Below are 26,234 nucleotides of genomic sequence, written 5' to 3'. Positions count from 1 at the left end.
TCTATTGCAAATAAATAAAAGCCATTAGTTTCAACAGAAAAAGAAAAGAAAATGGCTTCCCTGAAAACAATTCAAAGGATTGCAACCCTGAAGGACAGAGACCAATTCTAGCATTTGTAGTACTGGGAGAGATAAGGAATTGATGAAGTGTCAACAGGAAAAAAGAAAATAGAACGGTGGGATCATTGAACACTTTTATTGACGGAGATCTGCAGAGAGGTCCCCCCGCCCCAAACTTTTATGAGTATTATAAGGCAGTGGCTGAAACTGTGATGTTCTCAGACACCTCTATAGAATATGTTCTTGGAGCAGGAAGGAGCCTCTGGAGCCTCCTCTCATTTGGACCATCTTCCTTTCATACCAAAAAATGTAGCTCAGAGGCCAGGCCAGGATGAACTACAACAAAATCCAGGTCTCCTGACTCTACATCAGCTCCCTTGCCTGTGACACCAAATGAACTGGTCCTGTCCTTTGCTCTGGAAACCACCAAGACAAAGCTTGATGTCTCCCTTTAGTGATCCTCACCACCACCTCCCATCCCCAAAATAAACCACGCTGTAAAATAAAGCAAGAAAATCTCTTCCTGTGTTCAAGCTCATCCCCTGGCTTCACCTCCCTGAATCTTAGCACTTGGAAGGTTGCTTCCCGGTAGCAAAGTATCCCCGAAGGGAGAAACTTACTGAGCGCAAACATCGTCTGAGGACTGAGACCCTCTTTGTCCATAATTCATTTCATCTCCAAGAGAAGCCCAGGAGGCAGGTATTCTCAGCTGTCTGTTACAGAGAAAAGCTGAGGTCCAGAGGGGTTAATAAGCCTGCGCACGCAGGTCAGGAGAGGGAAGGTCAGCATCTCAGGACCTGCAGAGTGGAGAGCCCGGTCACCCCACCCTACCCCTCTCCTGAATCTCACTCTGGAAAAAATGGAAGAAGCAAGTGCATGGGAGGTTGACCTCAGCCGGCTGGCTGGAATGACTTAAAATATTTTGGGTTATGATAAATGTGGAGAGAGACATCGAAACTGATTTATCAAAAATATTAGAAAAGGAAGTGCTGACATCTCCATGCCATTCAAATAGGGAGTGCTAAGGCGCAGGAGAGCCTTTGGCAACAACAGCCTTTTTGCTTCTGATCTCGGCTCAGTGCTGCTTTCTCTCTGCTGCTCACAATGCGCTGCTTTTCTGTGATGCGTCTGGCCAGAGCCAGGGAACACGGCACTCAGCATTCCAGAGAAGAGCCACAAGATCGTTTTCAGGACTGTGGCGGCTGTTGAGAGACCGTCTAATGCCACCCACCTCCTCTCCTCAAAATTGGGCCATTCCCAGCTAACCAGGTGGAAGACTTTGATCTCTATTAAGTGGGTAGGTTTTGGCAAGAACAACCTAATCATCCTGCTAGAGAGTGCACAGCCAAATTGGGATGGGATCACCTCACTGTGCCCAGCTTTCCCCTTGGCTCTTGGAGGGGGGGAACCTGGGAAGCTGGGAAATTGGACTCTAAGCCCACACCTTCGCGATTCCTCAGCGTTTATGCACAGCTGCTGCAGCGGTGCACAATCTTCCATGTGGGTTCTTTCAGCTCTGTGACTTAAATAGTCCCCTTATGCTTCCTCTGTAATTGTGATGCAGTGTTTATTCTGTTTGGGCATTGGTAATTAGAGCAAATTCAGAGATTTCCTATCCTCTGACAGGTCTCTCTGAAGAATGCCTGATTCTGAGTGATTTGTCAATATGAGGACATAAGATACAGCAAGTATATCATTTCTCCCCATCTAGCATCAGTATCTAGGTTAACGCAAGTCACGTCACACAAACATGTTCTGTGATGGCTTTTTCTTCCTGCTGCTGGGAGAATGAGACCTTTTTCATGTTTCCAAGAGATGCTGTCATATACATTATCCATACATATTAGGTATATGTGTATCATACACACACAGAGCTCCAAAGCAGGACCCCAGGTTGTGTGGGCTGATGAGCAATTAAGTGTATATTTGAACAGTCTGAATGCCGATGAACTGTGAACCCCTCAAAGGCTGGGCCCTAAGTCCTTTGACTCTCACATCCCCTCATTGCCTGGCACAGTATCCATTACTTCGGTGATGAGTGGCAGAAATCTAAATGTGTGAATGAATGATGGGCATGTGTGCTTGGCAGTCACACACGTTGGATTGCCTGCACCCATATTCTGGCCTGAACATTTTTAGCTGTATGAATGTGGTCACTGTATTTACAAACCATATAATAGAAGTCCATAAATTATGGTCTGTGGCCCAAATCTGGCTACCACCTGTTTTTGTAAATAAAGGTTTATTGGAACACAAGTATGCCATTCATACAGATTGTCTGTGGGTGCTTTCAGGATACAATGGCAGAGTTGAATCATTGTGACATAGACTGGCTCTCAATATGTATTTACTATTTGGCCCTCTGCAGAAAAGTTTGCTGACCTCTGCCATATAGGAACTGACCCGAGACCTAGCAAGAAACACAGATGTCCATGAAACTAAGTTCTTACCTCTTAAGTATGTGTGTGTGCACATGACCTTTCACATGACCTTTCATTACTTGTTGGCTATTCTTTTTTTTTTTTTTTTTTTTTTTTGGTAAAGTTAAGGAAACCTTGATACAGGATACCGCGCTTCGTTTGTATTAACTCTTTCCATCCCTCAGATCTTTCTTCCTTGCTCCCTTGTCTTAAACATCACTGTGAACGGCACCCTCACAAAGCCCCCGAACTCAGGGGGTTCCTTTAGCTTCTTTTTTTTACCACTGTGTGCCTGAGACTTGGGAGAGCTGGGCCTCACACCAAGAAACTACCCTTTCTCAATGAGGATGAACAGGACCCCTACTGTCAGGGAACTGACCCCACGATGGGGTGGCAGGGATGATGGGAGGTGGTAAATGACTGGGTTTGCCACCCTTCCTGCAAGGTACTAGACTCTTTGGGTTGGTGTGTTACTTGGGATTTTCTTTTCTTAATCATCCTCTTCCCTTTGCTCTGAATTAGTAAAGTCACAAAGCCTGAAGCCTCAGGGTCTCATCACTACCTGCTGGTCATGTTTAAGGGCCTGGGTCCTCTTGCTCTCTCCCCATACCCCAAGCCTGCAGATAACACCCAGCAAATGCTGAGGGAGGCCTGGCCCGTAGAAGAATCTGCTTCACTCTAGGCAGTGACAGATCCTGATCCTGTGCTTGATATCCTTAAATAAATCTTCTCACGATCATTTCTGGTCTTCTCCAAATAGCAGAGTATCACTAGGCTGTTGCCAGCCAATGGACACTTCAAGACACTAAATGTTTGGCGTAGGAAATCTAAGAGGCAAAGAGTGCTGTCAGGGTTGCCACACCGTAGTTGCTGGTGAGTTTACCCAACGAGCCACCAAGACCTACACCCCACTCGTCTGAGGATCTCCTGCCCAGGAATCCCATAGCTGCTACAGGGGATTCCTACTGTTCTAATAATTGATTGGGTTTTTTAAATTCACTGCCCCATTTGCCTTGTTCTTAGCCTTCAGTGACTCCCATTAGTGACTTATTTTGGTAGCCTGTGTGACCCTGAACTTCCCCGGAAGACAAGCATAATACTAAGAGCTCTGAAATAAGCAGGATAATTCTTGGCATTCATGCAAGCCCGCACTGCATAAAGCAGAGTGATTTTAGTGAATTGCCCCAGTGTTTTACAAGGGACTAAAAGGCATGATTTTGCATACTTTCTGCACATCTAACCTACTTGCAGAATTCATCCCACTGAAATGCTCATAAAGGATATGTCCTTTATTCAGCGCCAACTGTGTGCTGGCTGTAGATGGGAGCTTTGTAGATACTGTATTTCACCACCCCTAGTTGATTTCAGACAAAACTGAAGCTCACAGAGGTTAACCTGTCTCAGCCATAAACATTCTTTGCCGAAGCCTTTTGGAAATCTACATAAGCAAATTAAAATAATGAGAGTCTCTTATGAAAAATAATTTGGAAGCTACTGAAAGTGGTTGTAGCCAGTGACACAGAAATTCCTGCACAGGTTAAGAACTACAGGGAAGCACTTGCCTGACAGACTCAATAGTGAAAAGAAGTCCTATTAAAGAGATTTTACGATAAACATGTTCTAAGAAACATACATTGCCCAGGGCCATCAGCAGGATTCAAAGAATACTGGCTTCCTAAGGAACAGGCCCATGGCCCCTTTGGGCCAGGTCGTCAATCCTGAAGCACCGTATGGAAATGTGGGGGCAAGATTTGTCACTTGCATTCAAAGTCATGGGCTCCGAGGTGCCTGCCCTCACTAGGACTGACTGTTCTGAATGCAGATGAAATTCTATTGGAAGCCCCTGTTTGCTTTATTGGGGTGGTAAGTTGGGAGAGGAACTGACTTTCCCCAGCTTCAGAGTGTTCTCCAGCTCCTAATTTGTAGGCTTTAGCATGTTTTCCAAGAAAAATTTCATTGATTTTGATTTTTATGTTTTTGAGATGAAGTCTCGCTCTGTTGCCCAGGCTGGAGTGCAGTGGCGGGATCTTGGCCCACTGCAACCTCCACCTCCCGAGTTCAAGCAATTCTCCTGCCTCAGCCTCTGGAGGAGCTAGGATTACAGGTGCCTGCCACCACGCCCGGCTAATGTTTGTATTTTTTAGTAGGGATGGGGTTTCACCGTGTTGGCCAGACTGGTCTCAAACTCCTGACCTTAAGTGATCCACTCGCCCCGGCCTCCCAAAGTGCTGGGATTGCAGGCGTGATCCACCGTGCCTGGCCTCCATTGATATTTTAGCTTGGTCATTCAGTTCATTGTCCTATCATATAATAACTATGTATCAAGGTACACACAGCAGAGTGCATTTTCCTGTTTTCCTTTTGGTTTTGTTTTTGTTTTTTTTTTTAAACCATGAGGTGCAACTAGAATACCTACTCCCCAGTTCAGACCTGGTACATAAAGTAAGCCCTGTGAACCCCTCGTTCTAAAGTCCTAGAACTTGCCCTTCAAGGGATTTGTTGGGTGCTCGGTGGGGCAGAGTGTTACATTTTTAGGATTTTGTGAGATTGAAATTGGCCACGGTAGCAGTATTTACACCATGGAAATCAGCAGATGCTACTTCCCTTCCATCCAGAGCCTGTTGTTCCAGATGTCCCAGACCCGTGCTGGCTGCCACTGCTCACAGCTGTCACTCCCGGGACTCTGTGCTGTACCCAGGGTCTGGGAAGGGATGGAGAATGAGCTTGCATCTTATCTGCCTGTCTCTGAGGCTGCAGTCCTCTCCTATGTTCTGACATGGAGAAGAAGGGTGGGAACTTTGAATTTCAGCCAAATTAACGACCCTGGGGCACTGATCAAGAGGGGGCCCCATAAGGTGGCCTTGGAGTTTGGAACCACTTGATTCTTTGTTATCTGAGTCCAGAGGGCTCAGAGAGAGAGGAGGAAGTGAATGTTCCCAGGAACACAACAGAGACCTGCCTTTCTACCTTCCACTGTGAGCTTGTGCTGGAAGCAACTGAACTAGGATTGATTTTAAAGTAAAACCATCCTTTGTCTTGATTTAAGGTACCCAAGTCCTCAGATGCTTAAGAACCAGGCACTGTGCCATGTTCTGGGATACCGGAGTGAAGGACATTTCCTGATGATGGAAATGTTCCGTAGCTGCACTGTCTTATGTATGTGGCTATTGAGCATTTGAAACGTGACTGCTGTGACTGTGAATTTTCAATTGTCATTAATTGTAGTTTGAATTTCAATAGCCACGTGCAGCCAATGGCCACTGTATTGGACAGAGCAGCTCCAGAGTTTCAGCGAGAGTCTTGTGTGGCAGCCTCTCTGCCGGGCATGGAGAGGATGCATTCATAACACTGGATGCCCACAAGACCACTAAGTCCTCCCCAGACCCCCGCTCCAGCATTGCTAGCCAGCAAGACCAACACTCATGCCACTAGCGGACATCTGCCCATTCAGACACACCTGCCACTAGGCTGAACACATTAGAAGGTCATCCCATGTCATTCCATCCCATCTGCAGGACAGACAGTGATCTCAACTTACAGGTGAAGAAAGAAGGCACAGACAGATACAGCCCTTGCCCAAGCCCTCAGTGCCAGATTCCTACCCAGACATGTCTTAGTAAACTTAGAACCACACTGCCAGATGGATGGCATCTCAGAGAACCCTGAGGATCTTATTTAAAGCAATCTTCCATACTTGTTCTAAGAGCAGTGTAAGAAGGAGCTCCCATGTATCGTACGGTTTTCCTTTCTCGTGCGTGTTCAGCCTTCTCAGGTTCTTATTCGGGCACGCGCCCCTGTGAGTATGCACATTAGTGTACATATTTCATTTTACACCATTTGGTGACCTTTATTTCCCAACTGGTGATGTTGGCATCTTTCTCTTTTGCTGTCTGGTTTAATTCACTACCATCTATATCAATGTCAGTGACTGGGTCACTGTTTGAGCTTTAACTTTTTTTGCAGGAATGTGGACTACTGATCAGCAAATCACTGATATCCCTCACCCCACCCCCGAGGAGTGTTGCTTTTGGATCTGTACTGATCAAAATGGGATGAAAATGGAGATGTAAACCCAAGATGGAACAAGGCCTTTTGGAAATATTATATGGTGTTAGATTACCTATGAATCTACGGTTAAGATTTTTGTACATTTGGCTGGCAATTCTTTTTGCTTCAGAGCATCAAGTTGTAGACAGGCCTCCTGCACCAAGCTGGAGCAGCCAGAGCCAAGGGCAGAACCTGCCCCAGCCTCTCCGCTGCTGGAGCTGGGCCTTTCGCCTCAGCCTCCACCTTAAGGCAGGAGGGGTTTCCTCCTCATTCTTTGCAGCCAGCAAACAACTGTCTCACTCAGCCACAGCAATCCTCCTAAGGAAACTTTGTGCCCGGGTGATTTTCTGTCCTGAAAATACATTACTTGGCTCATTTCAGGCTGGCTTCTAGCTTGCTAAACCCAGGGCTCAGGGCTCACAGAGTGAAGGGTGCACACCACATAAGGCAACAGCACGCTGCCTCCGATGTCACCTGCAGGACACAGGCTGGCAGGAACACAGACACTTTCAAGGGGCAATGGGCAAGAGAGGTCTCAGCAATCCAGGCAAAGTCCGGTAACCCCCGGACACAGAGTAGAACAGGCAGGCTACTTTGTATCAGTTGAGCACATGGCAGCCTACAGGAGGCTTCTGCACTGGGGAGCTCAAGAACCAAAGCCCCACCTTTAGGTCAGTTGTTTTTAAAGAGGCTGCTGCACAGTTTAAACTTCAAAAGATGAAGTGCAACAGGGTCTTATCAACGCAACAAAGTATCGGCCGTGAAGCTGGTCTCATTCTCTCTGCAGCCCCGCCGGACACATAGGGCGGCCCGTGGGGAAGGGCATCTGTCTCCTAACCATATACAGTCAGGACTGGCCTCACGATGCCCATTGCTTGAGTTCCAGGTACAGAATGAAAAATACAGTGTCTACTATGTAAAGCCTTGTACAGTCCTGAATACCAATATTATTTGAATTATTTATTATAAGCAAGTCAGCATTTACTTTTCCAAATGTCACATGAAATTTCCTTTGTCTTCCTAATATGATTCCTAAGAGGCCTATGGCTTCTTCTCTTCCTAATATGATTCTATTCTTATTTAGAATGGATATTTTGGACTGGCATATGTTACTATACATTATCAATATCACAAACCTTTAGCCCTAGCAGAATAAAAAGAAATGGCTAGCAATTCATTCTAAGCATAGGGATGGTTTGAATTCAAGGCCAGAAAGATGAACATTAATCAGAAAGTGTATCGTGCAGGATGCAGTGAAGTCTAGTATCATACAATAATCTGTGACCCCTTGGAGCTCACCACACCCTTAGACTATGACCTGTTTACAGAAATGCTGGCGTTAGTCTCATTACGGACTTGGGTTTGGGGCTACAGATGGACCCTGTGGTGATGAGCCTGCATAGCTTCCTAAGACATGGGTGAACATACATACCCTTCCCGATGGGCCTCTCCTTTTTCCAACTCCTGAATGACCCCCAAGAGCACTTTGATGGTTTCTTGGCTTGAACTGATCAAGTTCTCCATCATCTGAAGTTGTGCTTTGAGGTCGACCACTTCTGTATGAGGCACGATTTGTTGGCATTCTTCACCTGCAGCAACCGCTGTGGGACTAGGCTGGTTCCCCAGCCCCGGCGGGGTGTGAGTCTGCGAGGGCTGCTCACTACATTCAGGGGACAGGCACTGCATCGGGGGTGAGCAGGCCAGGGCAGTTTCCGAGGGCGCCTGGAGCCCATTGAGATGTGTGGCTCTCCTCCGCTCCTCGTCTGCTGGGCAGAGTGACCACTGGCTGGCGGCCGCAGAGTTTGACAAACCAGGCTCGGGGGCCCTGGCACTGAGGGCAGGTGCGTAAACGGTGGCAACCTCTGTTTTAAACACCCTCCCGAGGGCAGGTGGAGCGGGCTCCTCGGAGTTTGGCCTGTCCCGGTCCTGCTTGGCCCTCCCGAGCAGCTGGTAATCGGGCTCTTCGGAGGGGGGCCGAGCGGAGTTTTGGAGCGCAGCTTCTCCATAGCTGAGCAGCTCTGGGCTTTTACAGGATTCTGCGCAGTTGACCCCCAAAGGCTGGTCTGCTGCGTTCATGTGTTCATTGGAATGGAAAACCAAGGCTGTGGTCTTGTACACCCGCCCTGCGCCACATGGCCGGGCCGCCTCCATGGGTCCAGCCTCGTTCTTCTCTTTAGCATCCATTAGAAACCCATTGTTTTGGCTTTTAAAGGAATCTGCAGCTGGGAGGCTTTTGAGGTTCCCCTTTTTGCGGTCCAGAGGGAACGTCTGGTAACATTTCTTAAGGTCGGGCGAGGTCTGCACGCCTGTGCTCTTGGTGACGTTGGGGATGGACCTGCGTGCGGGCACTGTCATGTATTTGCGGTAGGCTGCTCTGCAGGACACGGGCTTGGCCTCCCGCTTCTCCCCCAGCTGGCCCGAGGACAGCTGCGTGTCCCTCTGCTCATTCTGCGCCTCGCAGATATCCTTAAACCGCACCTGCAGGGCTTTGTTCCGTTTTTTAATCTGCCGGTTGGGGTCCAGGGCGTATTTCATCTCCAGGGCCAGACAGGCGGCGGATTCCACTTCACTCTCCGACGTTGTGAGTATGCATTTGCCGGTGTCCTTACTGACCATGGTTCCTGCATTCAGAAACAGCAACAGAGGCGTCAGGGGGACAGAAATACACACGCAAGCACCGGCCGCACAAACTTTTAGCCACCGCGACGACTGCCTGTTTCCTAATTATGTTTAAGCAGGTGAGGTCGGCCTTTATGTTAAGGAAAATCACACGGGCTGAGGGTCGCTGGCAGCACAGCTTGAAATGCTTCTCAGATATTAAAACCTGCTTGCTTTTCCAGGTGGGATACACTCACTTTTTCTTTTGATAGTAATGCATGTTTCCCCATTAGACAAACCTGTTTTACTACATTCATCAAGAAACCCAATGATGCTGCCTCTTCTGCTTTGCAAATTATCTTTTCACACGCGTGACTCCCCTTCTTAGGCAGATGGTTTACCAAGTGCTACTTATTTGGTTTGCGTTTTGACTATTTTTTGAGGATGACGTCATTAATCTATTGCTGGAATCTGGGAGAGCTGCTGTTTTAAAGACTTACTGGAGCTGCTACGTCTTGAGCAGATAAATGTGGAGAGCCCTCCGAGGAGGAACGGAAAGAAATCTATTTGTGTGAGCCATTATGGATTCCGTGGGAGAGTTGGCCATGCTCCTGGGTAGGAACCATAAAGGAGAAGTCGTCGAGGGAATGGTTGCTTCTCATGGGTTAACACCAGCCCTAAAAAGACTGTGGGTTTCCCTGCATCTACAAAGGCCGTGTTTGCAACTCTTTTGATTCCATGGAGAGTGGTACTGGAAAATAATTCTTAAAAAAAAAAAAAAAAAAAATTATTCATTCTAGAATCAAGTTTTGTGTTTTGATCACAACCTCCAAAAATGAAAACAATGGTGGTTGTTTCAGTACTTAAATTCTGAAAGCAAATAAAACCATGAGGCTTTATGTTAATCATGCAAATTCATCCTGGACTGAATTATTAAATGCAGCTAAAAAGATGCAGGTGGCCAATGACTCCTCTCGGGGAATACCAGTGGGGTAAAATGGCTTCACTTTATTAGGCAGATTCACAGCTGTTTATTGCACATGGAAGAACTTATTTGATGGTTGCACTTAAAGCAAGAAAACAGAGTTAAGTATGTTGTTTGTGAGTGAGGCTTTGCCTTTTACCCCTTTGTGTTTGAGAAGAAAACAGTCAGAGGGAAGGCACGGAGGGTGTACAGGGCCCGAGTGGCTGGAGCCGAGTGCTCAGAGAGGCAAGGTCATGGACCTGGGCCCATGAGAGCTGCACAAAAACAGGCTTCGTCCACATTGCCCCCAGCCTGGCTGCTGACAGACCTTGTGTTCTGTCCTGGGGGAGTCTGAAAAACCAGCCCAGAGACCTGGGGCAGCACTCATTGGAAAATGCGGCAAGAACTATGACACGCACGGCATGGCCACTGCTTCTGGAGTGAGGTGGTTCGAGAGCCAGATACTCTGCTCGTCCACATACAGAATACCTTGCTTACAAATGTTCCTGAAGGTCAAGGCTACACTTCCCATTTCAAAGAGGATACTAGGGTTCAGAGATGTTGTGTCACTTTTCAGTGTCACACAGCAAATAAGTAGCGCAGGCAGGAGCAAGACCCTGCTTTAGTGACCTCTGAATCCATGCTGTTCCTCATAGACCCAGCTGTCCAACAGAGGCATGACCCCTCCCCACATCCTTAGCCCTTACTGAGTTAGCATGACAGGCCGAGGTGCACGGTGATTCCGTAAAGGGGAATAAGAGACAACTTCACAGCCCCCATCTGAAAGTAAGTGACATGACTGACCCTCTGTTAAACTGACTTCTGTGTCTCAGGTCAGCCTGGTCCTGTCACCTTGCTGGCCTCCACTGCTGTTCACTGAATGACAGAGTGAAGGAATCACATTCTTCAAACATTATGCCATGAACAACTAACATGTAATCATGTGTAAGAACAACAAAAAAACAATCTCTGTAGCATTTGATTTAGATGGGACCAGAGTTTCCAAATCCTGGCACTACTGGTATTTCAGGACGGATCATTTGCTTTGGAGGGGCTGTCCTGTGCAGTGCAGGGTGGTTAGCGGTCCCTGGCTTCTCCCCACTGAAGAAGTAGCACCGTTCCTTCCCAGTGTGACAACTAGAAATGTCTCCAGACATTACCAAATGAGCCTGGGAGCAGAGTCTTGCCTGGCAGAGAACTACTGTATTAGCCCTTGCACCTCTGGATGCCTCGGGCTCCTGTTCAATTATCCTATCGTGTGTCCTGAAAGGCGAGGCTTGCGTAGACAGCAAAGGAAGTCCTTGGTACTTTACTAGGTGCTGGAGATATTTGGAGATTGCTGCAATTTGAAACTGGAAAAACTGGGCAGTTTTAGAGAAGAGAGAAAAGGCAAGAAACAGACTGGAGATGCACCAATATCTTGACTCCGTTTGGGATGGCTAGATGATAGGTGGAAGGAGGGACAAGGCGTGCCTACTCAGGAGAAAGCATCGGTGGCTTTTAGAGATTCTTATCCCAGTGGGTTAAACAGATGCACACAAGACAGCTTGGTGTGGGGGACAGTATGGGTGGCAGTGAGGGTGGAATAAGAAAATTAAATCTTAACCTTCACTCCGATCTCCTATTCATTCTTTAACTGCCTTTGTTGTCCAGGTATGTCAGAATGCCTTGTGCCATCATTCTGCAGAAGACCTTCATACTAGGGGAAATTTGAAAGAGAGAGCATTTTTACAAAAAGCAATTTACTAGTAATTTTTCAGCATTTTCCCTGCTACCTCTGAAAAATGTGTGTCTGAATACGTTTGTCCTGCCATGCTATTCATCATCACCATTTGCTAGGGACTGCACTGAAATAATTTTCTGGCATCCGTTGGCTGGGGTAAGAAATATTCTAGGTCTTGGACCCAACCATCAAACTAATACAACACATCAGAAGAATTAATTGCCAGTGGCCAAATAATAATAAAAAATTCTAAGCTCTTCTCTGTTTTATAGAGAGTTGCTAGTACATAAAAATCATCTTGTTGTTAGTAAAAAAAAATGATGGTAATACTTCGGATTTTTAATCCGTTTAGTTTGTTATTGCTGACTTAAAAAAAAAAACAAACAGGAATAGTAATTGAGTTGTTCTTATTCCCTGATAGGGAAAACACCAAGGAATTTTTGCGGCTGGTTTATTTTGGCTTCAAATGAGGCTATCAGTTCTTTCTGATGGCTGGATGACATTTTCTAAAGCTTTAAAACTGAATTTCTGGACATTAAGAATTACTAAGGTGGCTACATCTTTTCAGAGTGTTCATTTGCTCTTTATTGGGGGTGGAGGGTAAGGCTTACAGTGATTACCATTAAGAAAATGATTTTGTTATGAAAGGAAATGGGGCATTCTACAGAGGACTGTCCCTGAGACAAGTGGAACCTTCTCCCACACTACTCCATTCATCATGCTTTCATGCATTTATTCAGCAAGTGAATGTACATACGTTACAGTGTAGCGTTAACATTCAGTAAGCATGTAGTTAAGTGCTCCTATGTGCTAATCAAATGTCAGCATTCCCCTATGCATAGCAGTTGCGTTTTCTAGATTTGATCCTTATCATATCCTTACAAGGCAGCCACTACTCATATCCTCATACTGCAGATTGAGAAACTGAGGCACACGATTTTGTTTTGTTTTGTTTTTTTGCATCTTGCTCAGAGTCGCATGACTAGTAGGCCACACCCATTGAAACGGCTGAATCCGTTTGAATCACATGCCCTAACCCACTACTCTTGCTCAAGAAACTCTGTAACTTGAAGTGATCCATGATAAACTTTAAAAGCATCAAACAACTGAAACTCATCTGAGCAATGTCCTTATCTTGTTCCCACAGTGTATCTAGGTGCCGGTTAGGCAAGGACATCCAGGTAGTTCCAGTAACACAGCAGGTGTGGGAGCACTGAGCGAGGGTTGCCTTGAATTCTGGACTGAGCATGAAGCCACAATAGCATTCTTCACGATGGCTTGCCTCGGCTGGGTCACCCTAGAGAACCATGGACTCTGGTTCAGGGAGGTAATCTCTTGGCTCTAAAGCAGTCGGAGTTCATAAAGTTTATTTTTCATAAGAAAATTGTGTTTTAGAACTCATTGGACTGTGCTGTCTTGAGGTGAAAATGGCTAGTCATGGTTGTGCCTGTTTGGCTCGAGAGAGCTAGATGTCGAGGAGCTGTTTGGAATATAAATGTCTTAATTACCCTCAAATTAAATTTCATAATCAAATGTGAGTTGTAAATATATAAACCCTGCATTTTTAGATTAGTGATGGAGAGCCATCTCTGCATGCTGCTTTAAATTAATGGCTGCTATGAAAATGTGCATTCCAACTTAAATAAGTGAAAAATGGAAGCAACTAAATGGCTAACAATAGGTAAACAGTTAAGTAAATTATGGTTTACATTCACTCTGGGTGGCCATTAAAAGGATAATTATAGAGATTATTTAGTATCATAGAAAAACACTTACGAAATAATGTTAGGTGAAACAAAGCAGTCTACAAATTATACTGGAAAAAAATGAACAAAAACGGTCATTGTTGTGGTATTAAGAGAACACATTCGGAGAGATTTATTTTTCCTTCTGTTTTCCAATTTGGGGAGAATGGAGGGAGGTACAGCGTCGTTCTGGTTTTGCCCATGGAAATAACACAAGGTAAAATCCAATCCACACCTGAAGCAGGCCTCTGGAAGGTATAACCACTCGTATCAGAATAAGAAAAACCCAGAAATGATGAGATGGGGGTATAAGTCATTTGCCAAAGGTCATCTTTGATTGTTTTGAGGGAGCCCCGATAAAGAACGAAAATGAATTTCAAGTGTGTGTATGTGTGTATATATGCATAGGTATATACGTGCCTGCGTATGTATTTAGCTATGTATAGTTAAGTGTTTAGCAGAAGATACGTCAATATTTGAGCAAACGCACTGTAAGGAAGGAAGTCAGCATCTGTTTTAATTAGAAATAAAACGGATTCAATAGTCTGAAGGCAACTTTGTGGGGTTCCATCAGCTGACAAGACAAACTCTCCATTGGATTCTGTCCATTCTTAAAATGTCCGTGCAGATTTGCAGGTTTGCAGTTTGACTCTGTGATGGGATTTGCAGGGGAGGTTGCAATCAGCTGCCAGTCTGACTGAGACACCTCCCAGGGCCCAGCAGTCCCCGCATATAGCAAGATAGCTAGGCAAGCAGTCTGATGAGTGCCGCAAGGGACTGTATGAAATTATAGGGTTTTCTAGTGGCTTTCTCACTGTTCAGACACCTTGGAGTCAAAGATGCTGGCTGGGATTCAAGATGAACTGGATCAGCATTTTCTTCCATATGCTGAGGGGGCGCCTGAACATGAGGCTACTCAGAATGGGACAGTGGTGAAAATGAAATCCCATTCTTCACCACCGGCTTCCCAGTGGGAAGGGGAGGTGAAACAGAACCTCGCTCACTAAATGAAGTCACTCGTGTTATGAAATAGTTAGCTTAGAGACCTGTTTCATAGGCGCCAATTGAGTCTTCAGAACTGGAAGTCCTCCTTTCCTTGGGGGCAAAGCCAGCTGCCATAGATGGCGGACTGTGTCTTAGATTCATTATCTGGTTTAATTTTCTTTATATAGTGAAATGTTACTTTTTCCCTATATTTGTTGTCTTCTTCAGAGGTCACTGATGAGAAGGACCGAAAAGGGGTGACTAGATGAATTCAGACACCCTTGTGTGACTGAGCAATGTGGGAGGAACTGTTTTCTTGCAGAACTGTGGCTCCTTGGAGGAAACACAGAGATGGATGCCCCGTTCCCTCGATGTATAGAATATTGCAGTGAAACCTCTGTCATTAAGAACTGATGACCACCCAGTCCAAAGCAGGGAAAAGGGGCACTCATGGAGCTTAAATGTAGGCATCGAGGCAGAAGAAAACCTATCTTAGGTGCAGTCCCCCACTCATGCATATCTGTGATTTTAGAAAACACACTCAACCAACAAAAAAACCTATGGTCTGTTGCTTCAGCCACATAATGTAAACCACACAGGCTCACACTGGCCTGCTTCAAGGCAGTGAGAACAAAGGAGGGGAAGCATGGATGCTTGGGGTTTGGTGCTCATGTTTTAAAAGATCCAGAGAATGGCCCTCTTAAATGGTCCAGACTTTTCATTTATGTTTCACTACCCAGTTCTTTGATTTTCAGCTTATGCTGATGTTAACCTTTGCTCATCCTGTCTAAATGGAATCTACATTAGCAGAAATGAATTACCAAAATTTTATGATGTTGGTGAAAATCAACTGGAAAATATGCCTTGTTGAAATGAGACATTATGTCAATGTAAAAAAAAATAATTTTATTTGCAGCAGTTAGCTATGCCAGCTAATAATGGCCAAAAGGAGTTCAGTACAGTTGGTTCCAACAATTCACCAAAATCGCCTGTGAGATTGGTAAAAGGAACTAATTTCCCTGCCTCCCCCTTTCCCATCATCATGACAGTGACAGAGTGTGAGACAGGAGGGCTGTGCTTTGAACATAGCTCATGAGTACATTTAGGTACGATAGCAAGTGTCCCACTGACCCCGGAGGCTTCCTAGTGATGAAGCAACAATCAGCTGATAGTTTGGGGCCCATCAGAGGCGGGAGTTGGCAGGACACAGAAGAGGTGGTCTCCCTTTTTTAGACTTAATGGGAGTCTCACTCGCATGAAAACACAAAGATACATACTAGAATGTACTTGGGGAGTGCGTTGCCTTCCTGATTATGCTGAATCTATATTTTTGTTTTACTAAACAGCATGATTTGATTCAGGATTTATCTGAAACTAAAACTAGGACATTGATTCCCCCCCCCCCCCCCAAAAATGACTTATATCAAAGGAGTCTGTTTTCCCTGCCACTTCCCAGTCTTATTTGAGGATACCCCATCGGAACTCTCAGGGCAGGATATCTGCTTGGAGGTAGTGTTCACGACAACGGAAATCATTTAGAGCTGAAGATGCAATCTGTCTTTCCGGCAAGGCCATGGGAATGCCTATCAACTCAACCATCAGAATGGATCCCCCTTATATTATCATCGTAGTGTGAAAAGACCACGATGTTTCCTTGGTTTGGCCAAATCCTAAGCTTTGCATGGTCTTCGGTTCACTGCAGAGGTAGCTGTGCCAGGAAGAAAAGGAGACTTGAGCATTTCTTGTAATTGGCTTCTATTCCTAAGCTGATAGCCAAATGTAGAGAAAATAACCTGCCCTTGGGGTCCGTGTACACAATCCTAACTGAAGTCTGCAGAAAGAGTTAGTGCTTGTAATCTTCACGGCCCTCACACAGTTTGCAGTCCATGGCGTAGTCTGAAAAGACTGTCTTGGTTTGAATGAGCTATTTGTTGCAAGTGTGCACAGAGCGAAGTTTTAGCATTCATAACACAAGATGTCATTTTTGTTGGGGGGACGGTGAAGAGAAGAGAAAATAAACAAAAGGTCTGTATATTGTCTACTTTACACTGTATATTTTATTCCTTAAAAATAAAATCTACCTCTTATCAATCCTGGTGTTACTCTGCCAGGTTAGTTGGTTGTTTAATGTTTTCCTTGACCAGCAGCTGTTGTGAACCTCTGTCTTCTCTGTGCATGATAATAAGTAGCTACATTTTAAAAACATGAAACCATATCCTTCCCTCACAAAGTTTCATCTAATGTCTTCAAAGGTTTATCTCTTTGTGCATGAAAAACTTGGCAGTGTCTCTGGTAGTCTGGAGGAGGAGGACTCAGTGGTCTTTCTTGGGAGGCAGTCTAACACGATGTAATGCCTGAGACCCAAGGGTGGCCTGGACTCAACCCAGCAACACAGCTACTGTGCTTACCCCAGCTGAGCTTGGAGCAAAAGAAGACACCCCATGTTAAAGGCAGGACTGGACTTGCTTTGCATTGGGGTCAAGAGACCCATCTCCAGCTTAGTAGAGTCTTTCAGTATTTTTATACTGAAGGCTTCCAACAAGTGCTGCCAATGGCTTGCTTAATTCATTCCCCAGCCTAATCCCCCCCATATCAGTCGTCACCATGCCCTATTCATTTTGTTTTTCCTTCCTGTTCCTTCTCCTATTGATTTCTTCCCTTTAGTTCCACACTGTTCCCACCCTGATCTTGGCCTTCTTAACTCTCCTGCCCTCAGCTCTCCATCCCCCATGCCCCACCCCCATCCCCCATCCTGCAGGTCCTGCTAGTCTTGGCTCCAAGTGCACACATCACTTTTCTCTGCATATACCTGGATACATCCCAGTTGGTAGCACTTCCAAAGAGCCTTTTATTATAAGATCATCTATACTTTTTCCTACCTGCTCATCTTTCTAGATTTCTCCTGGCGGCTCAAAAATGCTCCATCTGCTGACTTCCATTAAGCCATTTCCTGCACTGTCTCCTGAACACACCATGGTCAGTCTTGACTTTGTGTCTTCACTTCCGCTGGTTCACTTTCCAGGACCGTGCCCTGGTCCTCCTTCCTCATGGATAGTCTGTGTTTGGTGGTCTAGATCTAGTCTTGTCTTCTATGCCTTCTCCAGTCCTTATCTGTCACCTTCATTTACTCACTGAACAGTGCCTGCATGCCCAGGGTGACCCAGGCACCATACTGGATGCTGGGCACACAGGAAAAAACAAGGCATATTCTTGGGCAGTGTCTAGTCCAGCAGCGGAGAGACACGTCGATGGCTGACCCCAGTCCCCTGTGTGCAGGACCATGTAAGAGGAGGGAGGTACTGAGAGCGCTCCCTCGGGAGTCAGGGTAAGCTCCACCTGAGAGATGTACAAGAGTAGGCCTGAAGGATGCTCACTTTGCTTTGCTGTGTGTCAGTTTTCTCTGCTTAACACAAATGTAAGTGTTCTGTGGAGTAGGTCCCTCTAAGCACCGTCTTTTTCCTATGCTCAGTCATCTGTCCCTACTTACTGGTTTAAGAATCTTAACACTGGCCAGGCGCGGTGGCTCATGCCTGTAATCTCAGCACTATGGGAGGCTGAGGTGGGTGGATCACAAGGTCAGGAGATGGAGACCATCCTGGCCAACATGGTGAAGCCCGTCTCTACTAGAAATACAAAAATTAGCTGGGCGTGGTGGTGCATGCCTGTAATCCCAGCTACCTGGGAGGCTGAGGCAGGAGAATTGCTTGAACCAGGGAGTCGGAGGTTGCAGTGAGCCGAGATTGTGCCACTGCACTCCAGCAAGAGAATCTTAACACTGTACATCACAGTATCCTTCGAGCTGGGGTCTTAGCTGAGATATGGCAACAAGATTTAGGATGAGTGTACAATATTAGTGGCTTCCAAGGAGTCTTTCTACATTATTTGGATCCTCAGATTAGGTAGAACATGGCTGTATAATGAAACCTGAGTAGGAATTAGAGAAGTGGAAAGGAGAAGGGATAGAGTTTTATTTGTTGAGGTAAAACCATATCCAGAGATTTTTATCTTCTGAACTTTGGCATAACTATCTTGAGTGGTTGTTGTACAAATGTTTACTGTGCGGAGGGGAGAGAAGGAGATGGCACACACACTCACAGAAATGAGTGGATGGCACAGAAATTGTACAGGTTCTATATTTAATCATGCAGTATACTGGGGTCCCAGACTGTTGTAGAAAATGTGACTTGCTAGGAATTATCAGAAGCTTTGTTCTTATAGTACTCAACTTTCTTCCAAGATATGGTAGTAGCAAAATAAATTCAGAGTTTAATTAAAAAATCTCAATAGCTTGGAATAACATTTCAGAGCATGGTACCTTTCCTGACCTCAGTTGTCTAATCTGCTCTAGAGGATGAATCACTGGCTTTCAGAGGGAAAAAAACAATAGAGGGTCTGGGGCATACCCGTGGGTCTAGTCACTTCCAAGGGGGTATTAGTCCGTTCTCACACTGCTATGAAGAAATGCCTGAGACTGGGTTATTTATAAAGGACAGGTGTTTAATGGACTCTCCGTTCTGCATTGCTGGGGAGGCCTCAAGAAACTTAAAATCATGGTGGAAGGCAAAGGAGAAGCAGGCACCTTCTTCACAAGGTGGCAGGACTGAATGAGCGCAAGCAGGGGAAATGCCAGACACTTAGACAACCATCAGATCTCCTGAGATTTCACTCACGATCATGATAGCAGCATGGGAGAAACTGCCCCCCGATCCAATTACCTCTCCCTAGTTCCGCCCTTGACACACGGGGATTATGGAGATTACAATTCGAGGTAAGATTTGGGTGGGGACAGAGAGCCAAACTGTATCGGGGGGGCATAAACATATGAATGAAACAGCTTTCATTTGCCTGTTATTTGAATTGAGAACAGTGAATATGAAATTATACTAAATAAGGAAGAGCAGTACTTAGGAATCTCGTGCCACACTGCTGTTGTCCATTGAGATGAACATGGAGAGGAAGGAGAAGGGAAATGGGGGTGTATAAAGAGAGAAAGGGTGTTAGGGGAATGGTGAGTCGAGAGAAATGCACACACAGACACAGGAAGGGAAGGGGATGTGTGCTGGAACATCAGTCCAGGTCAGCTGTGGGACATCTGTGGGCTGTTCCCTTGAATCAGGCTCATAGAGTTCTGATGGCCTTCAGCCACAACGCCCATCGTTTTGGCTGCTCTTAAAGGGCCAGTTGCAGCAACCCCATCTCCTGTCCAGAAGGGAATGTGACAATTCACCCTGGGGCAAAACAAGAGTGCAGGCTCGGGCAGGCACCTGAAGCAGGACATAGTATGGTTTCCTGTTCTATGAAGCACCCAACACATAACACATTAAGTGTTAAACTCAATGAAGAGTCCCATTTTCAGCAAATATTCCTACGTTTGCCTCTATCTTTTTATCTCTCCAGCACCTCCTTGGAACAGATGCCCTGCTACTTTACAAGGCTTGTGGAAAAGAGAAAGAGAACAGTAGCAAAAGCCTGTGTAGTTCATGAATAGAAGGTAGCTTCGTAGTGAGTAAGCAGTACTGATGATCTATGAAGTGATTCTCTGTGGATTGAGCACGCTAAAAAGATCTTAAAAAGGAAAAGATAAATCTTTCCAAAACCTCACATGACCCCTGTATGCTTCGGCCTTCTTGAAGCTTTGGAGGAGAGCATAGGTGTGGATGAAATGGAACCTTTTATAAGTTTTTTTGGTTTTTGTTTTTGTGTGTGAATTTTTAAAGAGAGCATTTTCTGCCACGTAGAAGAAAATCCAGGGGGTGGCTGTCCTCCCACAGGAAGGAGGTAAACACACATTTTTCCTTAAGGGCTCTATTCCCTCAGCCTGGCACCCTCAAAGGCCACACTTGGAGGCCAGGAAGTTAATCCATTCAAAACAAGGAGAAGAAAGAAGGAAAAAGCATATTGGTCTCTACCCCAGTCCAGGCAAATCAGAACTTCTGGAGGATGCAGACTGGGTACCACTTTTTGTTTTAAACACCTCACATAATTTTAATGATGTCCCCACGATAAAGAACTACTGGCCTTCTTCCTTTATCTTTTTCATCCCTTGTTGTCTTCTATTTCCTGCTGTATCCCCAAAGCTTAGAGAAGCTTGTGGTATATAAAAAGTATCCAGAAATATTGATTGAAGGAAGGGCTTAATGAATGAGTGAATGTCACAAGGGAGCAGGGAAGACGGGCCCCTTCCATTTTTCTCTGGAATGAACCTAGACATCAGCCAGGTGTTGAGATGATCACTAGCAGTTCCCACACAGGCTCACAGAGTGTCTGTGCCTTGGCCTGGCTGGGCTGTGCTGTGCACCGACAGACGGGGTGGATTCATATTCCACAGAGGACGTAGCTAGTGGCCAGTCATTGTCATGGTTGAAAATCCAGGTCTTTCACAACATCCATTAATTATGGGATGGCAAATTCCAAGTAAATTGTAACAGAGCAGACCCATAGTAGGAATAGGGCAATGTTCACACTTTTTATTTTTAAATATTTCTGGTTGGAGATGCAAAACATTTAGAATTCTGTTCCCTTCTAGGAATTCAATGGCTTGGGGCAGCTCTTTTCAGTCGTGGATCTGGGGTTTGAGAGCAGTCGTTCGTACATTGACAGTCTTGGCACAGTGAATAACTTTGGATTTTCCACATTGGAGAGGGGGTGCTCAAGGTCTGCCCATGCTGCCGTGGTTTGCTAACATGGTAAATATCTGGCCGTAGTCCCTAAGAACTGGGGCTTTGAGACCACCTGCTTGGTTTTGAGTTCTGGCACTTCCCCTCCACTTAATAGCCCAGAACTCTAGGCAAGTGATCTAACCTGGGAGAGCAAAGATAAGAAAAGGTAACACTTGTGTATAACACTCAACACAGGCTAGGTACCATTCTGTGCTTTGTGTATGTCTGAACTTTTCATTCTCCAAACACCCTCTGAAGGAGAAATTACTATTTTTAATAAAGATGGGGAAACCGAGGCACAAGTAGTGGAGTCATGTGCCCACGGTCACACAGATAGTTACTGGCAGAGTGAGGAGGGCAAAGGAGGACAGCCTGGCCTGGAGCCTCTTCTCTCGCCACTACACTGCACTTCCCTGTGAGCTGGGTCAGGGCTTAGGAGGTCGGCTCCTAGGAAGCGCTCAGTACACGGCCCTCATGGTGAGGTGGATGTGCACAAAGACAGCACACCTTGGGATATGTTGTGCATGTGGATGACACCGGACGCAGGACCTAAGAGACACAAGCTTGAGAATCACCGCCAGAAGGTTCCAACCTTAACTGGCTGATTAAAAACTGCACGGTTGGCTTAGAGTTATACTTTAAAGCTGCATTTGCCAGTGGTCACTCTCACTGACTCTTCAGGTACAGAGTTAGAACTGATGCTTCCGTGTGGAATTTAAATAATTACCAGGAGTGAGTTGGGGTCCAGTCTCTGCCACTCACTCAGTAGCTGACCTGCCCAGTGCATTGTGGGGCCAACCCTGTCAATGAGCCAGGGCACTCTGTCTGAGGGTCCAGTGTCCAGCCACCTGCTAACTTCCGTAATTCAGCCTCACCCTGCGTGTTTTTGCCACATGGATAAATCTGATAGACACAATAAATAAAGTAGATATATATTCAGAATAAATATTATACAGCGAGACTAAAATATAAATAGCAAGTGCAAAACAAATTAAATGAACATGTGAATGACTTCAGTGAAGCCACTGAGCTAACAACTACCATTAAAACAAGAAAAGTAAGTAATTGAGAAATGCAGTTATCATTGGGCAAGAAGTCAAATGAAAAATATGGGTTGAAAGTGAAAAACATATTTTCAGCATTCCTTTAATTTCACACACTACGTTTGCACATGGCACATTATCTAAGCTATGGGAGTCTCAAGTGCACGGTTAAGTGGACGCTGTGCAATGTGATTTACGCAAGGGAAAAAGACAAAAATAATCTTTATGCAGTACTCTTATTGATTTTTAAAATGAGAAATTGGTGGGTCTGGCACAGAGATCAATGGAGTTGAAGTCACGACGTCAAATTGAGATGTGAGGTTAAGGCTGAGAGACAGACATCTCGTTCTCTCATGCTGGCCCAATGAACTCTCCAGTTTTTTTGGTGAGTTCTGGTGAAAACTCTTTTTAACCCAAAATGTCAGCATTTGGGTTAGAAGAACATTAATTTATCTGACTGCAGTGAGATACATTTTCTCAATTCTCCTCGTTTGCTTCTTTTACCCTAATACTAGGTCGCTAAATCCAAAGACATTCTTTCTCTAAAAACTCAACTTCTACCCAATTGAATTTTCACCAAAGGAATTGCCAAGGTTGAGTTTGGTGGTAAAGAACCCAACCCTTTGGTGCTTTTTTCTTTTCTAAACACTGCATAGCCGGACGTCAGGACTGCTTAGCCCTGGAAGTCATCTTCCTCTTTACTGCCTTCTCATGATGTTTCCTTTAATTCCTACTACACAAAAAGTTACAATTGGAAATGGAAGAAAACAATTATTTCCCAATCAGGATTTCCTGAGTGGGTAGCAAAATCACTGACTAGGTTTGTGTTAGTAGCCTCATTAAATATTTATTAAGCACCTGTTATAGACAGTACTATGCTTAGTCATTTAAGGATTTGCGTTGTGAATCGCTTCGTCCATTTTCCTCCCATTTGAAAGTATTTCTCTTGGACATTCTAGGAGGTAAGAAATAATGAAAATCTTGTTTTTTAAAATAGTATTTCCAGTTGAAAATTCACACTCAGATATTTAATAGAAATCCTATCTTTCCCTGGTTCCTGCTGGCTCGCAGACTTCTGTTTCCATTAAAATCCCCCACCGCCTTGCTGGCCTTGGGTAGCATCTTTAGTCCCTTCTTTCTATCTTGCCACATTACAAAGACTTGCCTGCCAAAAGGTTTTTCTCATAGCTGTCCCCTAACTTACTTCCCAGTGCTACTGGGACTGGCTCATTTGCACCTGTGACACCTTCTCAACTGGTCTCCAACTCCTCTCTTCTGGTTCACCTCCAGTTATACCGTCTTAATCTACTGAGAATATATGTTCTTGTTTAAAATATCAACAGAGGACCCTCCTGCTCTGCTGGTTCCTCCTCAAACTGACTCCAAACTGTGCCTCTACTCTCTGATCCCAGCACCTCAACCTTTGCCAGATGTCACTTCTCACTCCTACCATACTAGTCTGTAGCCCTTAGCACCCTCCCACTTGGCTTAAGCTCCAGGACTAATGTCTGCTGGGCTCAGGAGTCCAGTCTCAAGCATCACCCACGAACTCAGCCAGGGCATCACTCTCTGCCTGTAATCTCCTATCCTGATTCTACCTGGGAGTCTTTAGGCTCCTGCCACTTCTTGCCACCACCTCCTCTTCTCCTGGACTTGAGCTTCTTGGAGTCCTCTCACTTGGTCTTGTAACACCTTACACATTGCCTTGGCCACTGCTGCAACAGCTCAGTACATATCCACAAATCAGAAGTCCTCTCTGAACAAAGCCATCCGCGTATCCATCTACCTTTCCTATGTTTGCCCCATTTAAAAATCCCAGGTTTTATATCTTTGCTACAGTTTTAAGGATGGTAAAATCGCTTACTACAAAAATAAGCAGATTGCACTGTACAAAATGCAGGTCGTAAGAGTTATCTAAAATCTAACCACTAAGTACATATAGAAGAGATTTTAAAAAACATTAAGAAGGGCAGTTGACAAATACAAGAGCCTTCCTAGAGAAGAACAAGGGTGGGGGATCCCACATCACCAGTGGAATGACCTAGAAACACAAAGACTACTCAATTTCATTAAGGTTGGCATGAGTATGACATAGCCCCTTGCTGCTTCCTCAGCTGAACAGCTGTCAGAAGGCCCTCATGCCATCAGCTGTGCTTTCTCCTCTTTCTCTCTGGGATGTGCCTGTCCATGGAACCCCTGCTTTGGGATATAGCTGTGATCATCTCCACTGAGATGGAGTGAGAGCAACTTTTATCTGCAAGGCTGCCTGTAGTGTTTTCAGCATTCCGTAGCCTCCTTCCCATGTCTCTCATATGCTGTAGTTTACTGCATTTCATTTCATGGCCAAAGCTAGATTAGTAAGGACTGAATTGGAATTTTCCATATTAAGTAGAATATAAACTTCAACAAGCATTTTGATATGCTGGGTTTGTTTGTTTGTTCGTTTGTTTGTTTCTTTACCATTCTTTTGGATAGAGTAGTATAATTCATATGAATGTACGGTATGCAGAGATGCAAGAATCTCTTTCTTTTCTTTTTTTTGCTCAAACTTCCTAACAGCAGGACAGGGTGGGAAAAAGAACATGTCTATGGATGTGCAATACTTTGAATAAACAGTTCAGTGCTCTATAAAATAAATATTCACAAATAATGACTTTGGGGAGAGTTATTTCCAAATCCCTTTGAAATATGTTGTTAGCCAAAAGGTTTATAGAGTAATTTGGAATCATAATTCCTGCTTGTCCCTAATATCTGCTATTCTCCATTCAAGTTAATTTTCTCTCAGTCCCAGTTAGAGCTGGGAATATATACCCAGCAGAAAGAGACACAGTTGTCAAGTTAGAATGTTTTGTATTTATTCAGATAGTGATTTGTCATCTGGTGACATCTTTGTACACCTCAAAGTCCCTCAACCCATTCATGATGGTTTGAATAATGTTTAAAGCACATATGACTCAGATGCACACTGAATATCCTGTGACTTACAGTACAGGGTTCTCTGAAAGGACTTGAATTTGGAACCGCGAAATGTCTCTGAAGTTACGGTTTTTCTCAGTGTGAGAGGTAAGATCCTTGGTTGCCTGGAAATACCTTAGTTAGTGCCTTCAGGATCTGAAACAGACACATTATCACACATGGTCCAAAGGTTCAAACCTATACTTTCATGGCTTAGTGCTTAACACAAGACATTGTCCAAGCAACTTGTTTACAGCAATCCTGTCAGGGTCCCTGTAGTTTGGTTCCTGCAAGTCTGTATTCTGTCCTTAATGTATAAGAACAATGTACATGTTAAATAAACTGATTGAAAGTCATCAAGTTTCACTACATACGTATCATAGGTTAGCTCTGGTATTTGATAAAGACTTCTCTGAATGTTTGTATGAGAGTTTCATGGTAATGAAAGTGTCGTCATGTAGTATCAATCATATTAAATTTTGCTTTAAAATACTGAAGTCACTCCATAATGTTATGAAATATTAAAATCAAATATGTGAGGAGACAGAAGAAGATCTGCTTCATAAATCATGCCAGCTAATTTCTGGTTGGGGAATGTAGGTCTCCAACCAGTGGAATTATGGTGGGGAGGGGATGTGGCGCTTCACATTTATGAAGGACTATTAAAAATGACGATGACACTGGTTTTATCTGGGGAGTTTTTATGACCTCACGTTCCCAGAATGACAGTGGTTTGCCTCAGGTATGTAGAATTTGCCAGCCTTCCCAACTGAGCTTCTTGGGTGCTATGGACGGGTTAAACAGCATCCTTCACAAGCATTAAAATCCCTGGTGAACCTGTCACTGCCCTCCTATGTAAATTTCTGACCACCGAGCTGCTGCTTTGGGATGTAGCTGTGACCGTTTCTGTATCCTGAGTCTCTGAGAAGCGTAAGTCACCTGCTTCTCATATTCCAGACTTCAGTAGTTGTCTCTCTAAATGAGAGAGCCATGGCTGGGTGCAAACAAGAGAATACAAATGTCTACATGAACGGGT

At 44.8% G+C, this 26,234-nt stretch overlaps 2 protein-coding genes across 7 annotated transcripts in view; one reads left to right on the top strand and one right to left on the bottom strand.

The window, feature by feature from the left end:
* Positions 1 to 26,234, top strand: part of DOCK1 (dedicator of cytokinesis 1) — a 542,700-nt gene that overhangs the window by 260,029 nt on the left and 256,437 nt on the right. The gene's annotated exons all lie outside the window — the stretch shown is intronic.
* INSYN2A (inhibitory synaptic factor 2A) overlaps positions 1 to 26,234 on the bottom strand; it is a 60,805-nt gene that overhangs the window by 31,755 nt on the left and 2,816 nt on the right. For 2 of the 3 annotated variants that reach the window (XM_031651998.1, XM_009215619.4), the window contains exon 2: positions 7,960 to 9,148. In XM_031651998.1, the coding sequence (XP_031507858.1) occupies positions 7,960 to 9,143 (1,184 nt within the window). In that variant the 5' untranslated portion in view covers positions 9,144 to 9,148. Of the gene's footprint in view, positions 1 to 7,959; positions 9,231 to 26,234 lie in introns of those variants that run through there. The other variant, XM_003904407.5, reaches the window with a different exon arrangement.

This window comes from Papio anubis, chromosome 11 (genome assembly GCF_008728515.1).
Source record: "Papio anubis isolate 15944 chromosome 11, Panubis1.0, whole genome shotgun sequence".
Classification (NCBI taxonomy): domain Eukaryota; kingdom Metazoa; phylum Chordata; class Mammalia; order Primates; family Cercopithecidae; genus Papio; species Papio anubis.
The sequence above is the reverse complement of the archived record's forward strand: the minus strand, read 5'-3'. Positions and strand labels throughout refer to the sequence as shown.